Source organism: Schistocerca americana, chromosome 3, assembly GCF_021461395.2.
Source record: "Schistocerca americana isolate TAMUIC-IGC-003095 chromosome 3, iqSchAmer2.1, whole genome shotgun sequence".
Lineage (NCBI taxonomy): Eukaryota > Metazoa > Arthropoda > Insecta > Orthoptera > Acrididae > Schistocerca > Schistocerca americana.
Genome location: NC_060121.1, coordinates 768,423,257 through 768,439,083, shown reverse-complemented (window position 1 = coordinate 768,439,083; position 15,827 = coordinate 768,423,257). Strand labels below are relative to the sequence as shown.

Here is a 15,827-nt window from a genome sequence, read left to right as displayed (position 1 = left end):
ACTGTTTTAACCTTCCAGGAAGTTTCATAGCAGCGAGCACTTTGCTGCAGAGTGAAAATTTCATTGTCTCATCAAGAATTATTTATTGCAACACTTGCAGCTTCTCTATTTTATGTCATCCATTTGATGTTGTTGCCGGGCTCGTATTTTATCGACGTATGACTCTCTCCAGGCATATGTGCTCCTTTCAATTCGATCTCTTTTTCCCAGTTATCTGGATCTATTCGCTCACATGTGAGTTGCGGAGTTGATTCCTGACAGCTGCAGAATGCTGGGCGCGTCAGATTGACGGGCCTACCTCAGCCAATGCGGCAGCACAATTTAGTAAACGCCTCAATGGTAACGCCTCAGTGTTGTCACAGCCCTTTGACACAGGTACTGTTTTCGCTTTCAGCCGTTAGCGCTTCACAGTTGAAAGCTGGCAGCAGCACTGAGAGCTGTCAGCAATCATTTTATGCCGGCTCGACTATAGTGATAGATTCTCTGGAACAGGTTGTTAGTTCAACTGCGTGGTAGCTGTAAACGGTGGCAGAAACTCTACACTGGCCTCGATAATATTACTCGTTTTAACAGCTAAGACGTGCTTCATTTTATCTTATCCACTGAAAGCTTTGTCAGGGTCATTATGCATCAACATAGTACGATGTTCCATAATAATAGTTCTTTTAAGCTCGAAATTTGAGACATTGTAATTATTTTGTTGACTCTCAACTAGCATTATAAAAGCTTCCGCTCGTGTGAGTGATTTTACACAGTACTTGAATTTTGGAAGGTATTTTCCTTATGTTTAACTGTGGAAATCTTTACAGGGATCGCTCTAAATTCAACCCTCTTTTTCTATGAAAATTTGTACCTTGTATCTATTGGTTACATTATCTTTCATATTATGATCGCAGCTTATCTAAATATTATACCTAGACAATGATGCATCCTAGTGAATGGCTATAGTACTAGTAGAGTTGATTTGTAATGGATATTGCGCATTGTTGTTGCTTGTTACAGATTTGGAGAGAAGTTCGATTTGGCGATAATTGAGACGTTCTTATACGACTGTCACTTTGGCCTCGTGCATAGACTAGGTCCTCCACCAGTTATTGGTTTCTGGTCAGCTGAGCTATACCCACTTTTACATATCATCGTGGGTAACCCAATTAATCCTGCTTATTACCCAGACTTTGAGACAAGCTACATGGACCATATGACATTCCTGGAAAGAGCTGACAATGCCTACAAGATGCTGCAATCCATCAGGCGGTTCGAAAGACTTTCGACATCACTGGAAGAGGTGATGAGAGAACATTTAGGAAGTGACCTGCCCAGCATGCTCGATATGCAGTACAACATCAGCCTCTTGCTGGCCACAACTCATTTCTCTGCTGATTATCCGAAGCCAATGCAACCTTCTGTGATACAGATGACAGGACTTCATGTTAAGGGAAAGCCGAATCCCCTGCCAAAGGTAGGTCACGCTGTAACATTCTGTTTAGTGATGACACAACACGCTAATCACCGTTTAATGATGTGACTGTCATAATAGGAGATACAGTCTTTCCTGGATGATGCGGAACAAGGGGCCATATACTTCAGTCTTGGGTCTAATATGAAGAGCAACAGTCTTCCAAAGAATATAAGGCAAAGTCTAATGGATGCTTTCTCGGAACTCCCTCAGAGGGTGCTCTGGAAGTTTGAGGATGATGACCTTCCAGGGAAACCGAGCAACGTCATGATTGCGAAGTGGCTTCCTCAACAGGACGTTTTAGGTAACGTTTAATTTATTTGCTGATTATTAATTTTTAACCTCTGTAGTGTTCAATTATTGTAAGATAATTTTCGCTGTTTACATTATTTAAATTACGAATCAGGGAATACTTGACTTATGTCAGATCCGTTTGCTGTACGCCACCTAAAATTTGGCGTAATTTCCAATGAAAACGAGCTCTTCCACAATGACAATAAGTTCCTTTATGTAGTTTTATTTATGCGCTTATTTTACATTTGAGATTAAGACAATGATGTGGTGCCTAATGTCCAGCCACGCATCCTTCATAAAATGTGAATAGTATACAAACAACTTAACACTAATTATATAATGAGGTGACGAAATTCACGAGATTGCTGCTAATATCGTATCGGACTTCTTTTTGCCCCGCGTAGCGCAGCAACTAGACGACAAATGGACTCGACAGATTGTTGGAAATACGCTGGAGAAATACTGAGCTATTTCTGATAAACATTTACAATCCCTTTTCCCATAAATCTGTGGCAGTAGGTTATACTGAGCAAACATTTCTTCCACCAAATTTTACTTTGGCCTTCACTACACATTAAAACATAGGAATAATGTCAGTCTTAATAATACTTTCAACCAGAGAGCCCTTAGAAAGGTACAAAAATTAAATAACGGAAAGTAAATTGATAGCAAAATATAATTATACAAATGAAGTAGTAATGTTTTGTTCAGTAGTTTTTACATTACGATGGACAGTTTCTCTGGTATAGTGTCTAGTTACCGAAGAAACTTTTGTCCCTCTTCTTCTTCCTGTCCTGCGTGGATGTCTATTTTCTAAATAATTTCTGTTGTAGATGACTAACTTGAAGTATATTGTGTGACCATGAGCTACTTTCATCCTTTCATCATCCCTGTAATTAAATAAATCCATGACAAAATTTTCTTTCTCTGGCTTCACTGGATTAAACGCCACTGTTGATAGACTCAGGTTTTTCAGCACTCTTGTACTGTATTTCTGTTTCCAAAATCGGAATGATGTATATAGACCTTTGTATGTTAGGGGTGTAGTACTGAACCATCTGCTTTGTATTTCGTAACAAAATATTTCTGAATTTCAAACACAGTACCTTGGCGATGATTATTTGAAGCTGCCTTGACATGAGCACCCGGTACGCTACAGTGAGCGACAAATGCTGCGTGCCTACTCATCAGTAACGCTGCCCTGACCTCTGAGAATGAGATAATGCAACAGAACATAGGAAGAATATTTTTCATACCCCGCTAGTTAGTTACATACGATCTATAGCGGTCCATCATTGTGAAAGTGTCACCGATGCAGGAATTTGTTCAGGAAATGATCACTCGATTTCGTCCCACAAATGTTCGATGGAATTTAGCTGGTCAATCTCGGTGGCCAATAGAAAGAATTCTATTTGCCCAGAATGTTCTTCAAACCACTCGTGAACAAATGTGGCCCAGTGACATGTTGCGTTACCATCTATAAAATTTGCATCGTTGTTTGGGAACAGAAATTCTGTGAATGGCAGCAACTGGTTTCCAAGTAGCCGAACATAGCCATTTATAGTCAATGATCGGTTCATTTTGATCAGAGGGCCCAGTCCATTCCTCGTAAACACAGCCAACACCATTACGTAGCCACCAACACCTTGCACAGTGCCATGTTGACAACTTCAGTCCATGGTTTCTTGGGGTTTGCGCACCATGCCCGAACCCCACCATCAGCTCTTACCAATTGAAATCTGGACTCATCTAATCAGACCACGGTTTTCCACTCGTCTACGATCCAACTGATGTGGTCACGAGCCCAGGAGAGGCGCTGCAGACGATGTCGTGCCGTTAGCAAACGCACTCGCTTGGGCCGTCTGCTGCTGTAGCCCACTGATGCCGAATTTCGCTTCACTGTACTAACGCATAAGTGCGTTGAACGTCCGACATTGGTTTCTGCGGTTATTTCACGCAATGTTGCTTGTGTTGCTTGTCTGCTAGTACTATCAGCTCTATGCAAACGCTGCTGCTCTCGGTCATTAAATGAAGGTCATCGGCCACTGGGTCGTCCGTGGAGAGAGATAGTGCCTGAAATTTGGTGTTCTCGGCACGCACTTGACTGTGAGGATTGCAGAACATTGGATTCGTTAACGATATCCGAAATGGAAGGTTCCATGTGTCTAGCTCCAATTACCAATGCACGTTCAAAGTATGTTGATTCCCGACGTTCGACCCTAACCACGTCGGAAACCTCACATGAATCACCTGAGTACAGACCACAGCTCTACCAGTGAAATGCTCTTTTATACCTTGTGTACGCGATACTATCTCCATCTGTATATGTACATATCGCTGTCCCACGACTTTTGTCACCTCGGAGAAGGAAGACAAACAGATTTATACACACCCATAAGGCTACTGAATCCAATCATAAGAAATGGAAATTGAATGCCAATAATAATAATAATAATAATAAAAGTAAAACGGTTGGTCACATTTAAATAAGTTGATCTGGACTGCTGGATCAGATAAAGAGTCCCTCACAACGAGTCAGGAAAACAGAGATGGCATTTAACACTATAGGTGGAAAAGATAAAATATGTTTCCCTTAACTATCAAGGTTCAACATCACAACACAGTCTCTACGTGATACCGCTCTCCGTTGCAATAAACTGAAAAGAAGGAAATTATCTCTGACGAAATCCTTAACTAAAGCTGCAAAAAAGCAAACAAGAAACCTGTATGACAATCCCAATAAAAAACACATTCGTAGACAACATTTCAAATTCAGTACCTGTCTTTAGCATTATCCCCGATGAACATTATGTAGAATGAGTCAGTATAACGACTTAGAGAACGTGACTTACGTATGACTGCATACTGGCCATTTGCAGAATGCTAAGTTCCACAATTGCTAGAATTTAATAGAAATGAATACATTATTCTTTTCCACGTTACTAATGTTACAAGCGAAACACAAGTAAATATTTATTTCTACTATATTACACCTTCTATCGACATTTTATGAAATATTTGCCTGTGAAATAGAAGGAGTTGTAGAAAGCAAATGTTTTAAAAATGTTTTATTGTCATTTCATGCAACTGCCAAATACTCTTACTCTTACTTTCCTGGCCCCACAAACTGCTGTAGGTTTTCGGTTTCCTCAAGCACTCGCATTCACAGCGATCTGTCCTTGGCATCTTCTTTCCCCCCCCCCCCCCCCCGCCCCTCCCCCAACAAATATGTGAAGACCGTTGGCCACTTGGCGTCTTTAAATTATTTCCGGTCTACCTAAAGGTACCGTTTTTCGGGTTTCACTCTGGCATTTCTTTCAATTTTGATCCCCCCTTTCCAACATACATGTAACAGGCCGATCTGCCACATTTTCTTGGCTTCCGAGACAATTCTGGTTCATTACGTATCTCCTTTCTTCTTCGCCATTCTCCTCCCTTAAAAATAGGCCAAAGTATCTTCTGAAGGGTTTTATTTTCGGAAACGTCGTTTTGATTCCTCCTGAAAAAATTGGATGACATTAATTGTTGATAATGCTCTGGATGTCGTTTTGAGTCTCACATCCATTTCTTGTTTTTTGTCATTTCTCTTATTTACTACCAGACTCAGGTATTTAAACTCATGTGCTTCCAACACCTTGTTATCCATCCGCAGGATTTCGTACCATTTTGCCTTCTTTCTTTCTTCCTTCGTGAATGTTGTTTTCTCGTAATTTACCTCTAATGTGCCTTCCCTTGCTTTTTAAAATATCTTTCTCGCCAGTACTTTCGCGTGATCTAAATTTTCAGCGATTAATGCTGCATCTTCTGGAAAGGCAAATAAATTCATTGTTCCTGTTTTTATGTCGAAAACTGTGTAGTATTGGTGTTCCCTTTACACTAACCGCTTCAAGCCTTCCCACATAACTTTTATAAGATTTGTAATCTTCTTTGGTATTCTGAATTTCTGCATTTTCTCCCACAAATTTCATCTGTTTATGCTACCGTTGGAATCCTTAAAATCAACAGACAGTATTGCCAATGTTTTGTTTTATTTCCAATATTTTCATCTGACTTCTTTTAATAGAAATTTCATATTAGTGGTGGCTCGAGTCAATACGTATCCTTCTCATTTCTCATGTGATATCTCTCTCAACTGTTGTACTTAATCATCGTCGGTCCAGGTGACTACTTGGATGCGTGGCCACCTGGGAACATCAGATGTATTAGCCCAGGGACATGCGAGTCACTGCAGTTGAGTGCAACTGAGAAACTGGCTCCAGGCCACTCAGCTGCCTTTCTTTCTTCATTCCAAATATTGATCACGACTTATTTGTTTTGCAATTGTTTCTCCTACCTAGAAGTAGTTAAACTGATATTTCATGATTCTCTGTAGATGTGTTTTAGTACCATGGTTGTGTCTGCTGTATCTTTCATTCTCATCTGATATTTATGTTGTTTCTTCATTTATGTATTTCCATCCTCGACTTTTACAATACCTCTTCAACATATTCCACCAAACTTTCCATATATTTTGTTCTTTTCAAAATTATACCGCCACTTTTGTCTTTAATGTCATATGTGATTGGTATATATCCTCTTCTGAAGAACCTAACAGACCTTTAAAAGTCACTTACATACCCTGAAGTTTTATCCTCTTCTGCTCTTTTGATTAGAGTTTCCACAGATTTTCTCTTTTTTCTCCTGAGAAATTTTTTGGTTTCCCTATCACCATTTTCATATGGTTTCTTGCCTTCGTTGGAATACTCCTCTTTTTCGTTTAATATGCTTGACAAATAATCAGAGATTTTTGGGAGCATATTTAATTCGCTTTCTAGTGATGTATAAGCCGTGTGAAGTGACGAATGAAAATGTGTACCAAGGCCAGGATTCGAGCCCAGGTCTCCTACTCACTAGGCAGATGCTGTAACCACTACAACACTCTGACACAGTGGCTTTGCACAACTGCACAGACTGTTCTAGGAAACTTCCCTCTTCAATCCAAATTCCTATTCACACCTCAGTCCACTTGGTGTTTCTCCTAAATTCGAACAACAGGAATACCAAGTGCGCCGAGGAATGGATAGGGATTTGGATTCAGGTGGGAGGTGTGCTAAGGTTGTCCATGCAGCTCTGCAGAGCCACTGTGCTGGGGTGTCGTAGTGGTTAGCACATCCACATTATTTGCAGGAGGCCTTAGTTTGAATCTAGGCTTCAGTACAAATTTTCATTTGTCGCTTCAGTCTACACATATACATTAGAGATATCTGAGACTTGAAAAGAATCATATAGTCTCATTTCATTTTTGAGTCACTGATAATGTTAATAGTGAGTACTGAGTATCACTGTCTTGTCTAGTGTAGTTGCTGTGGACATATCAAGTTACAAAATTAAGCCATAAGCAAATAGCCATTGGAGCTACGCAAAATATTTTAACATGTACATGTGTTCGATTTCCAAACCAGAATGTATGTGCTCAGCAGAAATAATTTGGAGCATTGTACATTGTTCTTAACTCATCGTCATGAGCTCAGCAACTGCTGATGTTCTTCTGTACGATTTACAAATCTACTGAATAGGGTATTCATTTTAGAAACCATCTAATAATTGTTTTAAAAATTGTTGTACACTTCTTCTGTTACTTTCTCTCTTACCACATTATCTGTAGCGCTAGAGTCATCCGCAACTAAATCCAACTCTCCCTGATGGGGTATCATCAAATAATTCAGTTTTTGATTTCATTATGTATATTACTGTATCATATAAAGGGTGTAACAGATATAAGTGCAGATTCTTTTATATGTAGTACCTTAACATGCACTCACATGTTTTGTTTTTTCGCTGTGTCAAACAGTCTTCCCACAAACCGTTCACAAACTTCATGACCTGATGTTTCTTGCACAGTCTTATCTGCACCTCTAAGTGGACTACACTTTTCAGTATTGACTGTTTTACATTAATGGGACCATACTTCAACACTACTGATCATGGAGAAAAACCATTAATGGCCTGCTTCTGTTTGCATATGTGAAGGTATTACAAAACTGAACACATACGATTTGTAACAACTATAATTATTAGACTGAAAATGATGTAACTACTGGTCAGGAGTAATCAAGTAAAAAGTCAAAGTATATCTTGAGTTAAAAATACCGCACGAAAACAACGGAAATGTTATGTTTGGGAATGATATTACTTACCTCCAAGCCGAACTTCATGTCTTTATTAGGAACGCATGAAGTTTAATTTTGTTTCCTCCTCCTTTTTTGTTAGGCAATGAAAGTGATATTTAACATTCAAGTATAACAAAAATATAGCACTAGTGTACAAACTAAAATGTCTCAGGAGCCAGTAATCTTTGCATACAGAACAAATAGAGCGTACTGTAATATCATCATGTAATTATGATGTTTGAGATACAGATATATCACAAAAATTTGCTTAAATGAACATGTGTAAAAACATAAGTGCTGTAGTGTGTAACAATGGCGCATCTTTCTTGATTTCACATGCTTTTCTTCTGTGTATATGTTGGTCTCTGTATTATTTTTAGTTTTTATGATACTACAACGTATTTGAGTTCTTGGATATTATATACAACTTTTTTATTATTTAGAATTCTTTGACTTTTCACCTAAACATGTTTGAGCATTGAAAAGAGTAATAGTTCGCTGACCTGAATTTCCACATTTTTATGTGCAAACACAAGTACTCTGAAAGCAAATGACAATACTAACCAATTTATTTGGTTCTAAATTTCTACAAAACTGTACAGACTGTTGTATGCTTGGTGAAGTATGATGAATCACATGTATGTAAGATGTTATATATATACAGTATAGATATTTTTATATAACTACTGTACAATTCTCATAATTTTGCTACTCCTCTGGAATCATTTCATGAAATTTCAGTTCTTAACTTTTCTTAACTTCCACTAACACGTCACAGAAAACTGAAATAATCCTCAATAATAGTAATACGAAACTGTAAATAAAAATTTTTGCCAAGCAAAGTCAGTCAGTATTGTTGAATCCTAAGTTCACTTCAAACGATATAAAGAAGTCGATGAGTACTAATGTGTTAAATTATTTTGGTTGTACATTTTCTCATTCACAGCAGTATGCAGTGGCTGAGATTAATTTTTATAAGGAAAGGAAGGAAATCAAGTTTTGATGAGTAGTATTTTCGTAAATGAACTGTGTGCGATAAAAATGTCATGCTGAATGACCACTTATCAAGTCTATTACTGTGAAAACAACAGTACATACCACTCATTACCTGCAAACCCTACACCATTTGGTACAGTCTGTGTGACTAACATCACGACCTTGTTGCAGCTCACAAGAATGTGCAGCTCTTCATGACTCAAGGTGGTCTTCAGAGCTTCAACGAGGCGTCCTATTATGGTGTGCCTCTTGTTGGGATACCCTTCTTTGGTGACCAGGGACACAACGTAGGAAAAATGATAGAAGCAGGAATTGGTGTGAAATTGGACTTCAATACAATCACAAAAGAGAAGGTTCTGAACGCTGTGCAGACAGTTCTGGACAATCCTAGGTAAATCACAAAATGAATTTTTCTGAAAGAAAATTGTGATATTACTTCTGTTTTATATATTTTCCATTTGTTTGTGCATTGAACAAGCTGTGTAATTAATTTTAGATGAAGTGCTGCAACATAATGTATGTACACCAAGCATTGAGCACTCTTGTAGCAAGGAGATTCGGTATAAACAACGCAATTTGTCCCATGTAGTGTTAAATGTGTCATCAAGAGCAACGTTGATAGAGACATGTAACGTAGCATGTTATTTCCTTTGAATTTGTAGACATTTCTCTATTCTGAGGAACAAATCCACTGTTGAGCCTAGTTGTCTTCAACCTAATACCAGGTAAGCCAGCAGTGGAGCAGACACGAGTGCTCATTTGATTATTGTTGATTGATCCAGTTCCAGCAAGTTTCTCAAGGGAAACCTAAATATAACATTAGAAAATCCAGAATTTGATTGCCTCAGGGTTTTATTGTTAAATAAAAACTTGGCTAGAACTGAAGAGTTTGGGTTTTTTTCTGATACAAAAAAAGGCATTCTCCTGATGAAAGGCTCATAGGACAGTATGGTTATTTGAGATAAAATAATTACTTTTAACATATTTTAACTACTTGATTCAAACATGGAAGTATATTTTAATAGTATGTATGCTACTATTAAGTAAATGTTTCCATAATACTAGGTATTTTAACCTATGTTTTTAATGTGAAAAGTAATACTTCTGATAAACATTTATAGGTCATTGATAAATATTTATAGGCCATTCTCCAAGGTTAGAATGAGTAAATATTTCTTTCACCAAATTTTATTTCAGACTCCTGAACACATTAAAACATAACAGTAACGTCATTCTTAATGATATCTACAATGAGGGAACCGTCATAAAGGTAAAAAAAATTAAATAACAGAATGTAATTTGATAACAAAATATAACTGTACAAATAAAATACCAGTCTTATGTCCGGTGGTCTATTCGTTATGACGGACAGTTTCTCTGATATAGTTTCTAGTTACCAAAGGACGTTTTGTTTGTCTTCTTCATCCTGTCCTGCATGGATGTCTTTTTTCTAAACTACGTCTGATTGCTGGTGACTAACTTGAAGCATATTGATTGACGATGAACTACACACATGCTCATAAATTAAGGATAATGCTGATAAATGGTGAAACAACGCTCTGGTGGGCGGTTTTGGGGTTTAAATCACCTCAGGATATGACCATGCGGTGCATTTGACCTGCTGTCGTTGCACGGTGGTGCAGGCAGCAGTGCACATACGCAGAGGTGTGCTGGTGCATGTCAGAGTACAGTGCAGCGAGTAAGTGTGCAGACGTTTTCAGACGTGCTAATGGTGATTGTGAGTTGAAAATTACTCAAGTAACATATATTTACGACGTTATGAAGGGCAGAATACTAGGGCGACTGGAGGCTGGTCAAACATAGCAGCTTGTAGCACGGGCCCTCTGTGTGCCACAAAGTGTGATCTCAAGATTATGGCAACGATTCCAGCAGACAGGAAACGTGCCAAGGCGCTACAGAACGGGACATCCACATTGTAAAACACCACAAGGAGACCGATATCCCACCATCAGTGCCCGTAGACGGCCATGGAGTACTGCAGGCAGCCTTGCTCGGGACCTTACTACAGCCACTGGAACAGTTGTCTCCAGGCACACAGTCTACAGACGACTGAACAGACATGGTTTATTTGCCCGGAGACCTGCAAGGTGCATTCCACTGACCCCTGGTCACAGGAGAGCCCATAAAGCCTTGTGTCAAGAACACAGTGCATTGTCATTGGAACAGAAGTCCCAGGTTATTTTCACTGACGAGTCCAGGTATAGTCTGAACAGTGATTCTCGCCTGGTTTTCCCCTGGCGTGAACAGGAACCAGTTACCAACCCCTTAATGTCCTTGAAAGGGACCTGTATGGTGGTCGTGGTTTGATGGTGTGGGGTGAGATTATGATTGGTGCATGTACACCCCTGCATGTCTTTGACAGAGGAACTGTAACAAGTCAGGTGTATCGGGACGTCATTTTGCACCAGTATGTCCGCCTTTTCAGGTGGGCAGCGGGTCCCACCTTCCTCCTGATGGATGATAACGCACGGCCCCATAGAGCTGCTATCGTGGAGGAGTACCTTGAAACAGAAGATAACAGGCGAAAGGAGTGGCCTGCCTGTTCTCCAGACCTAAACCCCATCGATCACTTCTGGGATGCTCTTGGTCGACGTATCTATGCTCGTCTTCAAACCCCTGCGACACTTCAGGAGCTCCGACAGACACGGGTGCAAGAATGGGAGGCTACACCCCAGCAGCTGCTCGACCACCTGATTCAGAGTATGCCAACCCATTATGCGGCCTGCGTACGAGTGCATAGTGATCACATCCCCTATTGAAGTCAGGATACATGCGCAGCAAACAGTGGTGTTTTGCAGCACACGGACTGATGACCATAGATGTTAAGTCCCATGGTGCTCAGACCCATTTGTAGCACAAGTGTTTCGGGACGGTTTCCTCAAAATCACCAATTCCATGGACTTACAGATCTGTGTCGTGTGTGTTCCCTATTAGCCTATGCTATTAGCGCCAGTTTTGTGTAGTGCCACGTTGTGTGGCACCACATTCTGCAATTATCCTTAATTTATGAGCATGAGTGTACTTTCACCATTCCTGTAATTAAATAAATCCATGATATAATTTTCTTTTTCTAGCATCGTTGAATTAAACGCCACTCTTGATAGCCTCATATTTTTCATACTTCTTTATTGTATTTCTCTTTTCAAAGTCGGAATGACGTGCGAGTGGACCTTTGAATGTTAAGAACCAAGTACTGAACCACTGCTTTGTATTTCTCAACAAGATACTTCGGAATTTTACACACTGGCCCTTTGCGCTAAGTTAGTTGATCTGCGCTGTACATGAGCAGTCGCTACCTTAAACTCAATGTGAAATGCCGCACCCACATGTATCTACAACGCGGTCGTTGCCTGTACCAACGAGATAATGAAACAAAACCTCGGAAGAATATTACTCATAACCAGCTGACCAATTATAAACGATTTCCTTGAAAAGGGCACCTACAGATCCTTCTACCGGAAAACAGTCAATTTTTAAGGCATAGCACATTTGCGTACTGTTTGCTTGCCTGAATGGTAGAAGCTGTTGACATGGGCAGTGTTTCTATAACAACTGGACTGTCTCTCGTATTACAGAAACACTTCTCCCACAGCTTCACTGGGTGAAACTTTCTTTTTCTGTTGCAGCTACCAGGAGAACATGAAGCGCTTCTCTGCCATCTACCGGGAGCACCAGAGCACGTCCCTGGAGAGGGCGGTGTGGTGGGTGGAGTACGTGATCCGCCACCAGGGGGCCCCTCACCTGCGCAGCGCAGCCCTCGACCTGCACTGGTGGCAGCTGCTGCTGCTCGACGTCATAGGCTTCATACTGGCTGTAGCGGCTGTGGCTGCGTTTATCCTGTACAAACTGACTCTGTGGCTACGATCTCTGTTGACGCCAGCCAGAAAATTAAAGAAACACTGAGATTATGAATGCATAATGTGCCCACAATTTGCCAGTTACCTCTCACAGTGCAGTAGATGGGATTCGGCAGCCACGCCTAAATCTATTTCCAAATTTTTTGTTGTACATCTGGCATAAAGACATGTAATTTCCATGAAGCAAAAGGTGAAACTGAAAAAAAAATTATACTCTATACCTTAACATTGACTGTCGAAAATACTGTCTTCTTTGCAGCCCAGTTTCTCAGCATCCAACCATCCTATTACGCTACTTGTTGCCTTCACTGAAGTTACGAAATGTAAGCATTATTTTCTTATCAAGGTTTTCTGCAGGCTGCTCTGACTGTCTTTCCATCCTACATTGTGTATTTCCACTCGCTTTTTAATGTGCTACCAAACATCATTTTTAAATACTTCCAGTTTCTTAATATCTGACTATTTTCAATTTTCGAGTTTCACACCAGCACAGTCTTGTAGTTCTCCAGCCTGTTTATGAAATTAAAGGACTGCGTTTGACATCAATATATTTGTTATTTCAAAAATAATTTTTCAACTACACTACACTGGCAAACATATACTACTTTCTTTTCTCTTTTTTTACACCATCATTACTGAAATTACTGACATAGTCTATATTCCTTACTGAATCTTCGTTATTATCGCTATTATGATTGTCTTAATTCTTCTCTGTTGGTCTCAGTTACTTTATTTCGTTTCTAAGGTCTGAATTAAGTAGCCGGTCCTTTCTATTTTTTTCTTCTGCTCACCAGAATCTGTCTGGTTATCTGTCATATGGACAGTATAATTTGTCAATGTTAGTACTAGTATTATATCCTCTTCTGCACTTCTCAATACTCTCATTATTTATTACATTCCCTCTTCAATACATCATTTAAGCAGCAGTGATAATAAACAGGAACCCATGAAACTAATGGGTTAATCCCTATCGTTTTGTTTTATTACTTAAGTAATACATGTTATACGCCACAAGATCTGTTTGTTCTTCAGATTTTTCTGTGAAACCGCCAACTGAGTTAATCTCTTTCTTCAGTTTTCTACCAGCCAATACACTCTATACCCACATCGTGGCCTTACATTGAGATTACATGAAGTATTCAATTGAAAAGTGAGGTATTTGCCATTTTTTTTAGTTCCTATGAATTTTACCTCACTTGTTTATTTATTGAAATCTATTTTTTAGTCTAAAATAAAGATGTGAACAGGTGAAAGATCTGTATTTAGACTTAACTGTTAGGGCTAAAAAGGGTATTACAGTATGCTGATTTCCTAACGACACCGTTCATGAATAATTTGTTGAAATCTGTAAACGACATTACCATAATGAGCATAAAAAACAAATAAATCTAGCCTCCACTATTCAAGGCTTAATATTACTCTGTCAAAGAAAACATCAAGTTCATCAGCTATAAAAATTTTGAACTGTTTGTGTCGATAAAGTGAATGCTCTGTTTGACATGAAACTTTAATAATGGAGTAAGATTTTTTAAATGTATGCTTGTGTTTAAATGAATAAAGCGAAGCCTAGAAAAGATTAACGATATTCTAAGTTCACTATATTCTAACGTAATACGATTAAATAACGGAGTTAAAAAGTGGAGAATGTCATGATATTCAATGTACCCTGGTCTAGTTACCATAAAGCAGCAGCTTTAATGTAACTGTTAGTGTTGATGATCAGAATGAGTATATATTTTCCATGATACAACCACATTTTTAAAATCAGTTGACACATGCTCCATCATAGTGAAACATCATGAACATGCTTATTTCAGTGTGTAAAGACCTAACAAAACTAGTAACTCAGAAAATTTAAGAATTTTTGTCCTTTATATTATGTATATGTGAGACCAGAACACGAATTTCTTTTCCCTAGTGTCACTTTCCTCTTACATTACTCTTGTGGATGTCTGTATACCAAACTAGGGGGAACAGTTCTATATATATATATATATATATATATATATATATATATATATATATATATATATATATATATATATATATAGTGAATAGCAACTATCCTTTTCATCTATATATATATATATATATATATATATAAATGAAAAGGATAGTTGCTACTCACTGTATAGCAGAGACGCTTAGTCACAGATAGTCACAACAAAAAGATTGTTACAAGATAAGCTTTCAGCCAACAAGGCCTTTGTCAAACACACAAACACACTCACGCAACCCAGCAACCCACACACACATGACCAAAGTCTCTGGCAGCTGAGACCCCCCCCCACCCCACCCTCCCTCCTACATTCACAAATAAACTACAGACTTAGACGTGCCGCCATGTATGACATTTTAATCACTATTGCATCTCATTTCTTTCCATCGCAGAATTTTGGAGCAATCTACGTACCTGTGCATTGTGCACTGTAACACGAAACAGCCAAGTGTATTAATGGACAACTTGCGGGCTGTATACTGCACGATATTCTCGCTTTCACATTGACGGTCGTAGATCTGAAAAATGATCCATATTACACAGTTGGAGTAATATGGCTTGCAACTTCTCCATTGTGATGCCGTACCGTATGACACGTCAGTAGGTGGGAGGAACGTGTTTTAACTTCATCTGTGATGACGGGATCTCGAATTTTTTCAGTAGGTTTGCACGCGATTTACTATATCTGTCGAGTGGACGTGTAAGTGTGAAGGCATTGCCTAAAAGACACTCGTCACGGAACGCACACATCATTTTCTAAGATTTTCCGATTTGCCATTCATTCCGAGGGCTATCATACAAAGGGCCAAATGTCAAGGATAAACACATGTCTTTTAGTACATGTCAGTCGTAGTTTAGTACAAGGATGGCGATATGGATACCGTTATTAATAATAATTGATGATAACCAGCGGTACTATATTTTTGGTCGTGTAACAGGTTTCGAGACGGAGCAGTTTCGCGCCAACAGGTGGGGCGCCTCTATCAGACCCCGCTCTCGGGCAGATGTGGGAGAGACAGTTGAGAATTAAAAGAGCGACGGATGGTGACGATCGG

The 15,827-nt window shown here is 39.2% G+C and overlaps 1 protein-coding gene across 1 annotated transcript in view; it reads left to right on the top strand.

Annotated features, from left to right (window-relative positions):
• The window catches only part of LOC124606728 (UDP-glucosyltransferase 2-like), an 83,897-nt gene extending 69,568 nt beyond the window's left edge, over nt 1-14,329 (top strand). The window contains exons 4-7 of the mRNA XM_047138760.1: nt 1,003-1,459; nt 1,538-1,760; nt 9,067-9,286; nt 12,543-14,329. Coding sequence (XP_046994716.1) covers nt 1,003-1,459; nt 1,538-1,760; nt 9,067-9,286; nt 12,543-12,819 — 1,177 coding nt within the window. The 3' untranslated portion in view covers nt 12,820-14,329. The remainder of the gene's footprint in view (nt 1-1,002; nt 1,460-1,537; nt 1,761-9,066; nt 9,287-12,542) is intronic.
• The last annotated feature ends 1,498 nt before the right edge of the window (nt 14,330-15,827 follow it).